Consider the following 17,452-nt stretch of genomic DNA (forward strand, 5'->3'; position numbering starts at 1 on the left):
TGATCCTCAGCACTGAAAAAAAGAAAAAGTGAGGAAAAACCCAAATATCTCTTTAAGACCCTGCTTCAGTTCTTATGGGTATAGACACAGACATAGAATTGCTGGAGCACACAGTCATTCTAGTTTAATTTTTTGAGGAACCATCATGCTGTGTTCTGTAATGATCGTAGCATTTTATTCTCCTGCCAACAGCGTGCTGGGTTCTGGTTTCTTCACAATCTCACCAACATGTTATTTTATCCTGGGTTTTGGGTAGTATCCATTCTGTTTGGGGTGAGGTAGTGTGTCGTTTTGTCTTTGTGGTCCTGGGGAGTGAACCCCAGGCTCATCCATGCTAACCAAACACACTTCTACTGAGCTGAGCTCCAGCCCTCGTTGTATTTTTAATTCACTTCTCTCTAATGAGTCTGACATTGAACATCTTTCCATGTACCTGTTGGCCATTTGTGTGTCTTTGGAGAAACATCTATTCAAGCCCCGTGCCCAGTTTTGAATTGGACTGTTTGTTACATGTTGGTATGTAGGAATTCTCTGTTCTGGATATTAACTCCTCGTCAGATATGTGATTTGCAAATATTTTCTCCCATTCCATTGGTGGCCCTTTCCACTTTTGATTGGGTTCTGTGATGATAGAAGTGGTGTTGACTTTTGATGTAGCCATTTTATCTATTTATACTTTTGTTATTGTGTCCAAGAAATCGTTGTCGTACCCATTGTCACAAAGCTTTGCCCCTTCATTTTCCCAGGAGTTTTAAAGTTTCAGCTCTTGCCTTTCGGTCTTTGATCCGATTAGAGTGACATTTGTGCATGGTAAGGTGAGGACTGAACTCAGGGTCACTCAACCACTGAGCCACATCCCAATCCATATTTTGTATTTTATATAGAGACAGGGTCTCACTGAGTTGCTTAGCTCTCGCCTTATGTGGTGTGTGGAGATTCCATTTACACCCAGAAGGGTCTTGTCACTGGGTTCCGTTCCCAGCAGTGCAAAAAAGTTAGAAAATCTTGTGCTTCAAGATTGTTTTTCTATTCAGAATCCCTTGAGATGCATATAAGTTTTATGATGGGTTTTTCCATTTTGTCATAAAAAAAACAAAACAAAATAAAACAAAACAAAAAAACGCCATTAGGATGTTCACAGGGATTGTGTGCAGCCTAGACTGTACTGGGTAATATTGACACCCTAACAATATGTTTCCCATTCACGAACTCAGTGTTGTTCCATTTATTTGTGTCTTAATTTATTTCATTAATACTTTTGAAGCTAAAAATATGAAATCGTGCTATTTACATTTAGAAACAAAATTCAATCTTTTAAGCTTTCTGATTAGTACTGTACAGAGAACACCACTGTGAAGAAACAGAAATATGAATAATTCAACAATAGAATAAAAGTATTTATTCAGAATAAAAGTATTTGTGATGTGACTTATAAATGCTGTGTGTGCTCAGTAGCAGGCCGTTCCCAGTCACACTGCCCGGGCCCTTTCCAGGGAGGATTGCGTCGGGGACTGTGCTTGTGCAGCTGGGCTCCTGGAGCCCCTGGGTGTGCGGCGGTTACTTGAGGGGGAGCCGCGTGTGTAGGGCTCATGTGCCCTCAGTTGTACTTTGCCAGAACTTTGTTGGTACGAGGTGTTCCAAAGGAGATTTCATTTGGGGAAGGGGTGAAAAAAGGTAGGTGATTCTGAAGCTGCAGCCATTATCGTCTGCATCCTGCCCGGGTGGAGGCAGTCCAGACCCGTCATGGGAGAACGGGAGGCCAGTCTAGATCAAATAGTAAAGTTACTCATAGTTGCTCAGAAAAAGGGGAGGGAGTAGAGATGACTTGTGTATCTTTTGTTAATCCTTTAAAAATAGTTTTAGCTAAACTACTGAGAACAGGCCTGTGCCATCTGTTTCTTTTACTTTCCTCAATTTTTCATTTGGAAACAATTTATAAAAGTAGAACAATGAACTTCCTTAGATCTTACCTAGATTTACTGATTTTTCAACCTTTTGCTCTGTCCCACCCCTGCCTGCCTCTCTCTGGCTGGCCTCCCCACCACCGCGCCACTGTGTAAGTGCACATTTTTTCATTTCTGAACCACTTGAAAGTGAATTGAAGTCATTGAGCCAGTTCACCCATAAAAACTCCAGCACTTACTACCTATAAGCAAGGACATTTTTTTTCTGATTATTACTGATGTTACATACAGAAGAAATTTAATGTTGATAGGACATTTTCTGATCAGTCTCTGTAGGCTGAAAAAGCTGCTGCGATGTCCTTACAGCAGCCCCTCTCCCATGTCGCCTGTAGTCTGTGGTCATTTTTCTTGCTTGGCTGACATATTCTTCTGTGTTCTTTAATCTGGAGTAGCCCCGCTTTTCCCTTTTTGTCTTTATTGATGTTGACATCTTTGAAGATTCCTTGTAGAATCTCCTGTTTTTGGTATGTACATTTGGGCCCAACATTTTGAGTGATAGCACTACCTGTGTGAGGTGTTTCCATCATACCCCCTCGGCAGGCCCAGGACACGTGGTTCTGTTATAGGTATTATTAAGCTTGATCACTGCTTGGTTAAGCTTGTGTCTGCCAGGTCTCTGTCATAGTTACCTTTTCTTTTTTGAAAAGGAGAGTATTTTCCAGGGTTCATACAAGACTGAATATCTCATTTCCCAAGAACCTTTCATTGAAATATTTGATGGTTCTTACCTAAATCAATTATTACATCGGTGCTTATAAAATGGTAATTTTTTTTCTAATTTTCTCATTTCTTCATTTGTCAGTTGATGCCTTAGGTAAGGCTGTCTTTTCCACACCCTCCTTGATGTGTCTGAGTGTGTCACACAGACACACACACATTCATTGTGTACATGCTCTTCTCAGCCCTTCTTTACAGAGGACATCCCTTAATAGACGCTGAAGAAGGGAGAGCACGAGACAGTCCCCACTTTGCGCCTCTTATCAGTCCCGGCTTCTTCAGTATGACCGGGGAGCATGCCGTGGGGCCAGTAGTTTTGATGGCACAGCGTGAGAGGAAAGTGACGGCGGCTTGTCTCTTTTATTGAGCTTCTTGTGTTTCCTTCTTGCAGGGATACCCTGGGGAAATGCTTCTTCCTACGAGTGGAGATCACCCTCCGAGGAGCCACGTATAGGATCTCCTTCAGTGACACAGATCAGTTACCCCCTCCTTTCCGAATTGATAACTTTTCTAAGGTACCAAGTGGGGTAGAGAGCCGATGGACTCTTCTCGTGCCAGGGGTGGAGTGTACACTACCTTTAAGACAGTGGCCCAGCACACTACCCACCAGCTGTGCAGGTGGCTCCCTGCGGCTCCTCAGCCCTAGGAGTCCTTAGCACTAGGAGGTAGTGTCTGCTGGTCATTTGGACTGCTGAGCAGGCTTGTCCATGCAGAAGTAACCTTTTAACCCCCCCATACTTATTTTGGTTAGAGCATTTGATTGTTGTGACGTGCTATATAGATACTCCATCCAGGCAGAGAAAGGAACCAGATGGCCAGCAATAGTGGAATGGGCACTTCTACTGCTGCTTAGTTATGGGACATTTTTATAACTCTTACAAGCAAAGCCCAAATGAAAATCATTAGTTTCTATTTTAGATTGCTCCTGTGAATAATAGTGTCTTATAATATATATGTGACTTTCTATAACCACATTCCTAGATTCTTATTCCCTTGTGTATATATCACAGGGGAGTGGGGAGGGAAAAAAAACCCTCGAAAGGATAGAATTGCTTCTTTATTAGCTGGGGTACCGAGGATTGAATCCAGGGCTGCCTGTCCACTGAGCCATATCCCCAACCCTTTTTTGTATTTTATTTAAAGACAGGGTCTCACTGAGTTGTTTAGGGCCTCATTGAGTTGCTGAGGCTGGCTTTGAACTCACATTCCTCCTGCCTCAACCTCCTGACACTGGGAGTACTGGCATGTGCCACTGAGGCAGGCTTGGCAAAGCTTCTTAAAGCTCTCCATCCAGTGGACTGTAGCCCTGGTCTGTCAGTCGTGCGCCTTTTTAGTTTTTGAGGTGATTAGGAAAGCGTTGGAGGAGATGAGATGACAGGCCTCTCTAGGCTTGTTCCTGTGAGCAGGTCATTGGGAAGGACCTGGAGCTGAACCCTCTGAAGCACGACCTTCCTTTCCAGTCACACTGCTCTGAATGAAGTTCCTCTTGTCCTCTGTGTTCATTGCTTTAGGTCCCCGTTGTCTTCACGCAGCATGGCGTAGCTGAGCCTAGGCTCCGAACTGAAGTGAAGCCCATGACCTCACTGGACTATGCCTGGGACGAGCCCACCCTGCCGCCATTCATCACGCTGACTGTGAAGGGGGCCGGCTCCTCGGAGATCAGCTGCAACATGAATGACTTCCAGGATAACCGACAGCTTTATTATGAAAATTTCATCTACATTGCTGCTACGTATACGTTCTCTGGGTAATTCTGGATTAAATTACTGTTCTTGTAAAGCAGAAGGTTCTAATTATTTACTGGTTTTAAATTTTAAGCAGTTTCTGGGGAAATCAAAGTACAGAGAAAGATTCCTTCCTACTTTATCAAATCCTAGGCTTATGGCCTAACTTGAGAGGTCATTTGGTCTAAATCCTTTCTTTCACTTAGCTTAAAATTTATCCCAAGAGGCAAGACTCTCCTCTTTCTTAAAGATCTTTCCCATTAATCTCTCCCAGTATTTAACAACTCCTCCCATGAGTTATTCTTTTATCTTAAATTCTTCTTATATCAAAGAATTATTTGAAATGTATTTCTTAAACTTTGTTCTATTTATTAGTCTGTCTGCCTCTTTCTTCCTTTTTAGAAATAGTTCTGGTGCTGGGTATTGAACTCAGTACTGAACTACATCGCCACTCCTTTCTGTTTTTGTTTTGAGAGGGAGTCTCACTAAACTACTGAGGCTGGTCTCAAGTGTGTGATCCTCCTGCCTCAGTCTCCTTAGTTGCTGGGATTTTAATAGATGTTTTCCCCTTTCTTTATTTGAAACTGACTGATCTTCATAATTGATTGTCTTGATTCTGACTCCTCTTCGCACTAAGAATGCTGCTTCTTTAGACACTTAACAGTCTGAGTGCTCACCTGGAACCAACTGTAGTACTTAACTTCACAGTATTTCCAGCTGTCTTAGAATTATAATCTTAACTGTTTGAACAGTTGTATTTAGAGAACTTAGGTGAAGAATTTAAGCTTATTCCAATTCTGCTATTGATGGTCACATACAAGTTTCAGAGCACTGAGTTTTCAAAAAGTAGTCATTCTGCCAAGGTGTAAATGTGCTGAAGATACAGAACCACTTTTAAGGTTTACCTGTGAAGATATGGGAAATAGCTGAATCTTTAGCGTTATAAATATCAATAACTTGAATAGAACATTGAAAGTCATATTTCTTTCCAAAATGTTCTGCATGATTTTCCTTCCGAATGAGATTCTTATAGGTGCCTGGGGCCCACAGAACAATCTCTGTATCTTTGTATCTGCTTGGAGGTCAGATTTCACTAGCTGTGGATTGAATTTGCAGAGAGAGCTCCTTTCCCTTGTGTGTGGCAGGTTCCTTTAGCAGCCATGGTGCTGAGGCGTTTGTCTTGTTAGAATCGATCCAGTCATGTTTGTTTGCTTGTTGCTTGTTTGTTTTTAAAGATTATGGCACTTGAAAGTGTGACCTGCTTAGGGTTTAGTGCCTGAAAAACCAGTTCTGAATCTAGTTGCTAGGCACGTTTTCCCTTCTGTTCTGTAAATTCCAGTAGCTACTAAGCTCCTTAACTGAAAAGTCCTGGTGGAGGACTATGAGCACAGTGGGTGGAGTGACAAGGAGTAGAGAGAAAGAGAAGGGCCCTGGACCTGGTGTGTGGGTCTCACAGCAGATTTCCAAGACCCCTGGTTTGCTAAGTGGTTGAGCCATTCTTGGGAGCATCTTCGACACTATTTCTTTGCATCTTGGTGGGAACTAATGATAGAGAAAAAGACTCCAAAGATGAAAGTAGGCATTTTAAAGTGAACAGTTCAGTGGCATTTAATCCTTTTTGATATTTGACCATCACTTGTGAAGAAATCCCAGAACCACCCATCAGTGCCTCCTCACTCCTCCTCCGCCCAGACCTTGGCAACCGCTAGTCTGCATTCTGTCTCTGTGGATTTACCTCTTCTGGATACTTCACATAAATGAGGTCACATAAGTGACCTTTGTGTCTGGCTTTTTTCACGTAGCTACTTGTGGCATGTACTAGTACTTCATTCTTTTTATGAAAAGTGTTTAATACTTTTGTGGCTGAGTAATATTCTCTTCTGTGTGGGTGTGTGTGCTGCATTCTCTTGATTGATCTGCTGCCGAGCATTTGGGTTGCTTCCGCCCCTTGGCTCCTATGAGCAGTGCTGTTTTGAACATGCCTGTACATGCTTTTGTTTGAGCCCTAATTGTGATTCTTTCATGTTAATACCTAGGAGTGGAGTTGCTGAGTTGACAGTGATTCTGTGTTTTTTTTTTTTTTTTTTATGGGGCATTGAACCCAGAGGAGCTTAACCACTGAGCAACACATCCCCAACCCTTTTTATTTTTAGAGACAGGGTCTCAATAGGTTGCATTTGTGAGTATGTTTGCTGGATTGATGGAGTGAAGACTATTTAGTGTGTGCTTCTAGCTAAGTTGCTGAGACTGGCCTTGAACCTGTGATCCTCCTGCTCAGCCTCCCTAGCCACTGATTTTAGGCGTAGGACGCTGCATCCAACTGTGTTTAACTTTGAGGAATGCCCTACTGTGTTCTGGTGTTGAACCTTCGTGCATTACCACCAGCAGGTGCAAGGGCAAGGTTCTGGTGTCTCCACTTCCTCACCAACACGTTAGTGCTGTTTATTTATTTATTTTGTGTATTCTGCCCATTCTGCTGTATATGAAGTGGCATCTTATTGTGGTTTTGATTTGTATTTTGTTTTCTTTTTGATTAATGTGGATTTGTTGTACATTTTTGAATAACTAATAGAGTGTCTCCTCTTTTTTTATGTGCTTAGGAGCCATTTGGAGAAACACCCATTCAGATCCTTTGCTCATAAAGAAAAGACAAATTGAAGTATTTGTCTTTTCTTTATGTAAATCTAATACCAGTCTCTTATCAGATACATGATTTGCAGATGTTTCTCCCATTCTGTGAGTTGTCTTTTGACTTTTTGAAGGTATTCTTTTTTTTTTTAAAAAAAATATTTTTTAGGAACAATGTCTTTATTTTGTTTATTTATTTTTATGTGGTGCTGAGAATGGAGCCCAGGGCCTCACATTTGCAAGGCAAGCACTCTGTCACTGAGTCACAACCCCAGCCCTTGAAGGTATTCTTTGTAGGACAATAGTTTTTCAACTCAATGAACTCTTACCCATTTTTTTTTTCCTTTTTATTATTTGTGGTTTTGGTGTCATGAAGATTAATTTTTAATTCTGAATTTATCAGTACCTTTTGTGATAATAGGGATTAATGGAAACAGGCAAATAATCTGAATTAAATCTCCTCCAGGAACCCCACAGAGAAGCTAGACTGCAGCATTCCATAAAGCTTAGGATTTTTAAGCCACAGAGGAACACAGGAGTGTTGAGTTGGAAGATAGAGATTCTGGGCCCACGGGTTTTTCTTCATCCCAGAGGGACTTGTGGTTTCTTGCCAAGACTCCATGGGATGCCATGATGCTGATCATGATGCTGATGTTCTGCCGGCAGAGTAGAGCAGTTGTTAGTCCCAAGGACGTCTGTCTTGTTCTTTGTTTTTTTGCTTTCTTTTTTCCTTTTGCCTCTGAATATATATAGTCATCCTTTCATGTCTGAATTTTAAGATACTAAAATTACCAGCAGCAGGATAGACATCAGTGTATATCTTCTTACAGATGAATCCTTGAGCAGGGCAGGGGAAGATACAGTGGTGTGTGCTCATTGATTTATTTATTTTATTTTATTTTTTATTGATTGTTCCAAACATTACAGAGCTCTTGATAAATCATCTTTCATACATTTGACTCCATTGGGTTTTGAACTCCCATTTCTACTCATTGATTTAACTCTAGTTTGCAGGAGGGGACAGGAAGGCCCGGCTCTGCCAATAAGGCCATCACCTGTGCAGAGCTCGTCTTGGACGTCTCACCAAAGACACAGAGAGTCATCTTGAAGAAGAAGGTAAGTGCTCAGGCCCTGGGGTTTAAAATGAGGGTTTATAGCACAGGAAGGCCCTCAGGTCAGCCTCAGGGTGTTTGACAGATGAGGAAATGAAAGCTTGGGTTGAGTATCTTGCTGGGGACTCCTGGTTCCCTACCTTGAGCAAGATCACTCTGGAATGGCCTGTGGCACCAGTGGGATACTGGAGGTGCTTGGTAGCGAGTAGAGAGGCAGGCCTGGAGAAGGGGAGGGGTGCTGTGTACCTCATTTCCTTGCAGTCATGCGAGATGGCAGCCCCCGGTAGGAAACACTGGTACCTTTCTAGGTTTGAGTCCTGGCTCATCCAGTAAAAGGTAGATGATGTTTGGTATTTCCTATTTCTTTGTAACCATTTTTCTGCTGACTTCCCATGTGTATAAAAAGGATCAACTTGGATAATGTACATAAAGTACTGTATCAAGAGATGAATGAGTATAGTACACAAACGTATATAGAGGCCGGACCCTGTGCCAGGCATGTTCCATGCACCTTGTATGCACTACACTTATCTCAAGAACTATACTATGTGGCTTAATTTCCCTCTTTGACATATCAGGAAACAGAGGCTCTAAGAGATTGGGTAACTTGACCAAGGTTGCTCAGTTTATAAACTGTGTAGCTGGGACTCAAACCCTGGCATTTTGACTCCAGCATACGCCCTACACACAGGTAATTTCTACTTTGTAGAATGTAGAATACAAAAGCAATCTTTCCAGCACACGTGAAGCATATGAATGAGTCTGTAGGACCCAGGGTTTTCTGTTGCCCTGGGGAGCTCCTCACTAGAAGGAGCGCATGTGATCTTGACATAAATGGCTGGAGTAGAGGTGTTACTGGGTGTGTTAGAGGCAGCAGAGCAGAGCAGAGCTGGTAAGGCTCTGGCTCTGGCAGGAGGCTGTGGAGACTTCAATCCTCAGCCTACCACCTGTTAGTTAATATGACAGGGGGAGTTACTTCATCTGCCTGAGCCTTAACTTCCTCGTCTGTAAGTAAGGATAGTAAGAGCATATGCCTCTTTGGATTATTTTCAGGATCAAATGTGCTATTGCATGAAAGTCCCTCAGGCCAGTATCTGGCACATAGAAAAGTCTCAATAAGTGTTATTACTCCTAATATAAAATGAATTCTAGGAGCTGGGGGTATGGCGGTACAGTGCTCACCTAGCATGGATGAGGCACTGGGTTCATCCCCAGCACCATATAAACATAAATAACGATACTGTGTCCATCTACAACTAAAAAAAAATATTTAAAAAAATGGATTCTAGGGCTGGGGTTGTGGCTCAGAGGTAGAGCGCTCGCCTACCATGCATGAGGCACTGGGTGTGATCCTCAGCAACACCACATAAGAATAAAATAAAAACATTGTGTCCCTTATAACTAAAAAATAAATATAAAAAAATGGATTCTGGACATTGATGATTGATCTGAAAACCCATTTGCTGTTTTAAGTATTCCTAAGGAGAAATAAATATTTAGAATGGACATAAATCAACCTAGTATAACCTTTGAATTCATTTGAATGTAACCAACTTGTAAACATTGGAAATAATCAATATGGTAGCACTGGGGAGGGATGGAGGACCTTGGTAAGTCTTGGTAAGTTGTCTATAATTGTAAGGGTTACCAGTTACCAGACATCAACACTGTCGTGCGCTTTACATAATTGGATCCTTCTCTATAGTGAAGGCACCTGTGGGTTGCTGTCTAGAATAGCAGTCGTCAGGGCAAGTATAGCTTTGTAGGAGACTTCCCAGCCATATGTTTCCAATTTTTTTAAAAGGAAAATATATTAGGTCTATAAAACGAATACTTTTTTAAAAATTTGCAGTATTTGTAATTTTTGTTTATTTGGTTTAAGAGTTTATCATAGTTTATCCTAGGTCAGCTGGAGATTGACAACAGTGAAAGTCTGAATTAAACATTTGTATGATGTGAAAATGTCTTAGTCCAGTTCCAACTTGCAAACTTAGCCCTTAGAGGAAGTTGTTGAAGAGAGCAGCTAGTTAGGGCTGCTCCTGATGCGTTTCTCTTTGTGTGTATTTGCTCAACAGGAACCAGGAAAGCGCTCTCAGCTCTGGAGGATGACAGGAACAGGAATGCTGGCCCACGAAGGCTCTTCAGTTCCTCACAACCCCAACAAGCCCTCGGCCACCCGCTCCACGGAGGGTTCTGCAATCCTAGATATTGCTGGTCTTGCTGCAGTAACTGACAACAGGTGGTTTTCTTGATTCTCATTTTCTTTTATTAATATGGTTTTGTGGCCCTAAGCTCCACACTGAACTTCATGCACTACCCCTCCAGGTGACCTTTGATCAATCTCTTTGCTCTTCCATTCAGACTCAGAGGAAATCTACAACAAAAAATATTGTTATGTAGGGACTGGGGCCGTAGCTTAATGGCAGAGTGCTCACCTAGCATGTGTGAGGCACTGGGTTCAGTCCTCAGCACCACATAAAAATACACAAATAAAATAAAGGCATTCTGTCCATCTACGACTACAAATTTTTTTTAAAAAGTGTTATGTAAACTCTTGTAATAATTTGAATTTTTATATTCATATTTTTCTTCAATGACAGAAGTCTATCAGCTTCCTAGACACGAGTATCAGACTTTTCATTTTATTTTTTTAACATGATGATGATACCCACACAGGTTAAGAAATGTCAGATCTAAAAAGGATGTATAAAAAGTGAATATTTCTTTCACCCAAACTTCCAGTCCACTCTTACTTTCTAGAAGTGAATACTTAAAAAAAAAAAAATCTTTTGTATAATTAATAAGAGACTATACAAATGTGTTTTTATGAACTCTCAGGATTCAAATCCACTTTTAAGTTTGCATAAATTATTTTCTTTGCCCGTGCCTTAGCTTCTCCATTCAATCAGTATATTTGTTTTTAGTTTGATACCTTATTTATGTCTAAAAGGACTTACAAGTTAAAACACAATGAAAGGACTTAGAAATAACAAGGAAGAAGACTCTTGAGAAGATTTTAAGTATACTTAGCAGAGAACCCAGAGAAGGAGCTGACTGACACGCAGATCCCTGGGGCCTCATCCCTCGTGCCCCTCTTGTTGCTTTCCATGTTGAGAGGTTCCTGCTGCCGTGAGGCTGAAGCTGGCTGCCTGGTAGATTTTAAGGGTGGAGGGTCCTGGAGGGAAGAAGAGCAAAGCTGCCCCCACTTCTCTTCAGGCCAGTTGCCGCCCGCCCTGGGGTCTCACTGCATTTCTCTTTGTCCAGATACGAGCCGCTGATGCTAAGAAAGCCCGACCGCAGGCGAAGCACGACTCAGACGTGGAGTTTCCGAGAAGGAAAACTGACGTGTGGCTTGCATGGGTTGGTGGTCCAGGTCAGTAGTCCTGATGCCCCTTGTTGCAGCACAAAGTGGGTAAGGCTTCCTTGACAGAGTCTCAAGCAGGATGTACACGATAACTTGTTCAGTGGGAAAAACTAAATACAGAGCAACGCGTGTTCTATTATTCTGTTTTTGTTAGAGGACAGTCAAGAATTTTCTTTGTGCACCAGGGTGTACGTGGGAACTGTTCTTGATGGTGATATACAGCCAATGTGTCAAGAATGGCTCTCTGTGGGTGATAGCTTTTTCCCTTGGTTTCTTAGGATTTTGTTTCTCTGGCATTAATCACGTATGTTTTTTTTTTTAAAAGAAGGAAAGAAAATATCAACTAAAAATCCACCACTAAGTTAGATGGTTTAGTTTTAGACCTGTGAAGTTGGTATAATAGTGACAAGAGTCTGTACAGTGTTCTCGGAGATAGTAAGTCACCTGGGCTCCACATGCCCTTGATTCTGTTTATTCCTGCATTCTTAGTGATACCCAAATAAGCATTTAATTGTTGTAGCAAATGTCAGAATCAAGATTACTAGACAATTTCCTGTGTACCCAATTCAGCCTGTCTATTCCATACTAAATTCCCAGGTGCTTTATAAGCAAATATGTGTTTTGAAAAGAATTTAGATTTTCTGCCAGAGGGGGCTTCAGGCTGGGAACAAGACCACAGATCTGAGATAAACATTGAAGAGAGTAGGTGTCAAGGAGGTTTCAGCAGATAGCTGTGTGTGCAGTTCTGTCCCCACTGGAGTTTTATTCAGGCAATAACTACTTGAACATCAGGCCCTTGTTGAGAACTGTTGGTATGTGCCCGGTAGATACCAGGCTGTCCTTTGGTTTGGGACACTGCCATCTAGGGCAGTGTGCACAACGGCAAGGAGCCTCTGGCTGCTATTTGGTGAGATTTATTTTCTTTATCTCTGTTGCCCTGAGCTTTTTTCATCAAAGGCAAGCTGCCTACTTATATGATGCACACATCTGGAATGGATTTGTGATTTTCAATTAGCAATACAACTCAGACTTGTAGAGGTACAGGGGGCGGGGGGACCTTGTTATAATTGGTGGGTTCTGGGTTTGACCCTGATTTTACTTTTAGTTTGTTTCTAAAGTCCATGTAATTCCGCTTCTTTTGGAGTGCTTTCCTCCCCCAAATCTCTTTCTGGTGTTTGTTGTTTCTTGAATCTGTTTCATCATTTTCTCCTTGTGAATTAACCTGTAATCACAGTATTCAACAGAGCAGAATGTGTTTGGTTAGGGAAATGAGCTTGTTTCAATCTTATTATGCTGAATAAAGTAATTGAAGGCATTAAAGCCTTTTCTGACACTGTCTTCATGAGGTTGTGCCCTTTCTAGCCCACAGCAGCCTCCTCTGTGCTGACAACTGTCCTAAAGACCCAGGTCAGAGTTTCCTTTTCATCACTCAGTATCTAAAAAATTAACAAGGGGTCCAGACAGTCTCTGTACCTGTCTCCAGCCTGCAGTGTGCTCCCTCGGGCTTGCCCTGTAGACTTGAATGTCATGTGGGGAATACGAAAAGGACCTGCTTTTCCCTGAAGACCTGCGTGACTGGGCACTGGATGACGTTCCCTGTGCCATGTTGCTTTTTAGAAGAAGCACCAACTTTTGCACATTGGAGTTGGTTGTCCAACCATAGGCCTATTTGGGAAAATTTTTAACTCTAGAATTTATTTCTTATTAGAAAGCTAAATGATAGCAATTGTTAATTTTCATAACACAAACCTAGTGAGAATACTTAAAGAAACAAAGCTAGTTGTGGCTACTTTTAAAAGTTGTTTTTTAGGGGCTGGGGTTGTGGCTCAGCGGTAGAGTGCTCGCCTAGCACACGCGAGGCCCTGGGTTCTATCCTCAGCACCGCATAAAAATAAATAAATAAAAATAAAGGTGTTATGTTCAACTACAACTAAAAAATATTTTTTTAAAGTTGTTTTTTAATGACTGGAAGTTACTGCAAGGCAGAATAAAACCAATCTACTCTATTCATGGAATTATCTCTTACTACATGCTTATATTTTATTCCCCAAATTTATACAGCATAGCTTTCCCTATTACTCACATAATCCTACTTTCATCTGTAAATCTGAACAAATAGTAAATGCTTGGCTGTAGGTCAATCATGACCCTGCAAAAGAGAATTTGAGTTTTGTGACCTGTTTCAGATGGTGTGTTGAGTTATTAGGCCCTGTGCCTTTGCCTTTTCTTATGCCTTTCAATGTGTTTTAGGCCAAAGGAGGACTTTCTGGCTTATTTGACGGAGCTGAAGTTGTTCTTGGTCCTGACACATCTGTGGAGCTTTTGGGGCCAGTTCCACCCGAGCAACAATTCATTAACCAAAAGATGAGGCCTGGCTCTGGAATGTTATCCATCAGAGTCATCCCAGATGGACCGACTAGAGCACTCCAGGTGATAATTATCATAGGACCTGACATGAAACTCATGTCCTCTCCCCCACCCCGTGGTTAGTCCTTCAGGAAGCATTTACTGAAAATATTGATGCTAGGTGTGAGGATATGGTGTCTTCACTGTAAAATGGGGTGAACCCATGTTATAAAGTTGCTGTAAGAAATAAAGTAGAAGTAAGATATAACTAATATTTAAGCAGTTGGTGTATTGGAAGCTGTAATAACAAGAAGATAAAAGTCCCCTCAGCAGACAGTTAGAATGCTGTGTTATGTGAGGGTGGGAGTGGAGGGCATATGGAAAGCATTTGTGTTCCTGGACTCGGAGGCTGGGGCATTCCTACAGCAAGTAGCAGTGCTTGAGCTGAGCAGCCGTGGTTACTACAGGGAGTTGCCAGAGAGGTGGGGAGTCGGGGTGGTGGGAAGGGTGTTCGTTCAGCGTGTGCTTATTGAGTAGCTGCTAGAACCAGGCAGAGATCTTTGCCCCTGAACAAAGAGACACAGTTCCCTATTCTCACAGAGTTTGCCTTCTGAAGTGGGGATAGACAATCAGTGAGAAATAAACATAAAAAGTAAATTGTATAGTATTTGGGGAAGTTGACTAGTGAAGGTCCACAGGTAAGGGAGTGGTCTTCAGTTCTTTTGGCACAGAGAACGTGGGGAGGCGCAAGGCTGGGCAGAGCAGAGGCCACGTCGTTCAGAGCCTTGGGAAGACACAGACAGCTCAGTGGTTTTTCTAAAGCAACACGAGTCAGGGACGGGTGTGATCAGAAGTTATTTTGGATAACTCATTTTGTCTGCAGTGTGGGGCAAAACACAGCTAGAATAAGGTCAGTTGAAGGCTCTTGCAGTAATGTGGTAGGAGATGACCTGGCCTGAGCTGAACAAGTGGCAGGAGTGGGCATGGCAGGGACAGAGGAAACAAAGCTGTTCAGGAGGAGAGTGAGTCAGAGTCTGTGACGGGCTGACTATGAGACCTGAGGAGAGGAAGGCGCCAGGATGGCTTCCAGAATTCCCATTTAGGCAGCAAGGAGGGTAGTCATCCAGGTCACCAAAAGATGAACGCAGAGTAGACTGTCAGGAAATGAGGAGTTGAGTCTAGGATTGTTGTGAATGTCATTATATGTTATCTACATGAAGATGTCCAAAAGTCATGGTAAACGTGGGTCTGACACTCAGAGGGGAGGCCTACATTGGAGATGGATTTCATTAGTCCTAATGTAATTAGTAAACAAGGACCAAAGCCGCCGGCATGTAACGGTGAGCTCTCTGAGATGGGACGTCATAATTCATATCATAATCCGCCTTGGCACTTTAAAAGCAGCCTCCTCTTCTGGGGGAGATGAATGCAGGGGTCTGGAGGTCTGCACATTTTGACTCGACCCACCGTTGCAGACCACCTGGAGTTCGAGGCGCTCGAGATTTGCTGGGGAGACTGGGAGGCACGTTTGCTTCATTATCAACATTGTCACCTCTAGCAGCACTCTGGAAGCCATTGGACCCATAGGATTCTGGGGCGCAGTGACTGCTGGCCTCATGGTTGGCAAGGGTCAGAGCAGAAGTGTGAGCCCTCTTCCTGTGATGTTTATTTGACTTCAGATAACAGATTTCTGCCAGCGGAAAAGTGACCGCTCATCATGTGAGGTGGATGAACTTCCTGTCACTGAACAAGAGCTGCAGAAACTAAGGAACCCAGATACAGAGCAGGAATTAGAAGTAAGTTATAAATGTTTCAAATCTATTTTCTCAGTCATTGATTTTTTAAGAGGTTTGCTCTGTGGTTTTGTTGGCTTTCTGCCCCACCTCAATTCTAAACAGGGGATTTGCCTCACCCGAGTATACCTTTATCACAACATGAAGGTGGGACTCTGGTGTGGTGGCTAACATTTGTGTGACAATTATGCGATGGCAGCTAACACTTGTATGGAATCAGAATGTAAGAAATGTTGCTAAAGCAAGGTGATGAAAAAAGAAGCGGAATGATTTGAATTTAAGTAGGATTTATGGTAAAGAATGAGAAAATTTGGTTTTTTTTTTTTTTTTTTTTCCTTTTCTCTGGCTGACGCTGGCATCTTCCTTCCCCTTTCCTTGGTTGCACATTGGGAAGAGAATAAAAAGTTTGAAAAGGAATTTGGGTGGAAATGAAAAAGCACACTTATTTGATACTTGTTCAGTTATCTTTTTAAACTCCAGTACCTGTGTGTAAGCACTATGTCAGATGTTGTGGAAGTGCCTTAACGTAAGATCTTGCATCTAAGAAGGGAGAAATTCACATTTACACTCCTATCATGCAGAGTGTCCTCAGCCTCTTGTGGAGGTGCTGTCCCCTCACTCTGGAGCTCTGGCTGGTGGGGGAGGCTTCTAGTGAGATGGCAGCACTTGAGCCAAAAGGGTGAATGACAGGACTCTATCCCAGTAGTTTCCATCTGCTCAGAGGTGAAGAGAAAAGGAGTTTCAAGCCATTCATTTCCTTGTACCTCCTGGCTACCATTAGCTATGCTTATAATCATGGATTGTACTTGGATTTCCTTTCAGGTGCTCGTGAGGTTAGAAGGTGGAATTGGTGTGTCCTTAATCAATAAAGTCCCAGAAGAACTTGTCTTTGCAAGTCTTACAGGAATCAATGTTCACTACACACAGCTGGCCACCAGTCACATGCTTGAACTCAGCATACAGGATGTACAGGTAAGTGGGGAAGTCCCAAAGTTGTCAGTCTTCTTGTTTTCATGCCAGATACCCAACCAGATTTAGTAGTCAGTATTCTAAAGATTTTACTGTTTAGGAGGAAATGTCTTATTGTGACCTTCAAAAGAAATCATCCCATGAAATAGTCATGTTCACCTATAATTGTCTCATTGATTAATCTTTCCATATAGCAGAATTCCAAGTATAGCTGATTGCAGAAATAAATTAGATAAATCATAGGAAGGTGATCCATAGTTTTCCATCTTACCAATAGAAAAAAGAAATAAAACTCATGTAACCATCACTTGGAGGATTTTGGTTCATCACAGGGAAAAAACAAGGGAACTGGACTTCTTCTTCCCACCAAGATGGAGTAACCGGGACTAGACGTACTCTCCTACCTGAAACCACCTCCAAATCCAAATAAAAGAAGGAGACAACAGCTTCAGGTCACTGGACATCAGACAAAAAGCACAGTGACCCCTGCAAGGTGGAAAAGAAAAGAGGCGAGCTCTCTGGTTGGCTTCGCTTACTGTAGCCTTGAGAATGTTTCCTGGTGGTGGCTCTGGCGAAGCGACTGCGACAGAGCCCAGCAGCGTGGAGGGGTCGGAGAAACAGAACTGAGGGGCCAGAGGCATCAGAGCTGCTGAGCTTATAGGACAGTGTTTGTGGAGGAGCGAGTTGCACAGGAAGAAACCCTGAGATGATGCAGGCCCCGATGAGCAGCCTACTGAGCGGTGTGAGGAAACTCCTCACTGAGAAGGACCAGAGGAGACAGTGTCTGCTCCCCACACAGGGGCTTGCTCCCACAGGCCAGACTGGAGAAACCAAG

General features: G+C 42.5%; 1 protein-coding gene across 2 annotated transcripts in view; it reads left to right on the top strand.

The window, feature by feature from the left end:
* Vps13d (vacuolar protein sorting 13 homolog D) overlaps window positions 1–17,452 on the top strand; it is a 244,841-nt gene that overhangs the window by 130,027 nt on the left and 97,362 nt on the right. For both annotated transcript variants that reach the window (XM_026397870.2, XM_077791173.1), the window contains 8 exons: window positions 3,073–3,196; window positions 4,193–4,428; window positions 8,041–8,149; window positions 10,221–10,384; window positions 11,410–11,518; window positions 13,760–13,939; window positions 15,535–15,651; window positions 16,471–16,620. In XM_026397870.2, coding sequence (XP_026253655.2) covers window positions 3,073–3,196; window positions 4,193–4,428; window positions 8,041–8,149; window positions 10,221–10,384; window positions 11,410–11,518; window positions 13,760–13,939; window positions 15,535–15,651; window positions 16,471–16,620 — 1,189 coding nt within the window. The remainder of the gene's footprint in view (window positions 1–3,072; window positions 3,197–4,192; window positions 4,429–8,040; window positions 8,150–10,220; window positions 10,385–11,409; window positions 11,519–13,759; window positions 13,940–15,534; window positions 15,652–16,470; window positions 16,621–17,452) is intronic.

Source organism: Urocitellus parryii, chromosome 11 (genome assembly GCF_045843805.1).
Source record: "Urocitellus parryii isolate mUroPar1 chromosome 11, mUroPar1.hap1, whole genome shotgun sequence".
In the NCBI taxonomy this organism is placed as follows: domain Eukaryota; kingdom Metazoa; phylum Chordata; class Mammalia; order Rodentia; family Sciuridae; genus Urocitellus; species Urocitellus parryii.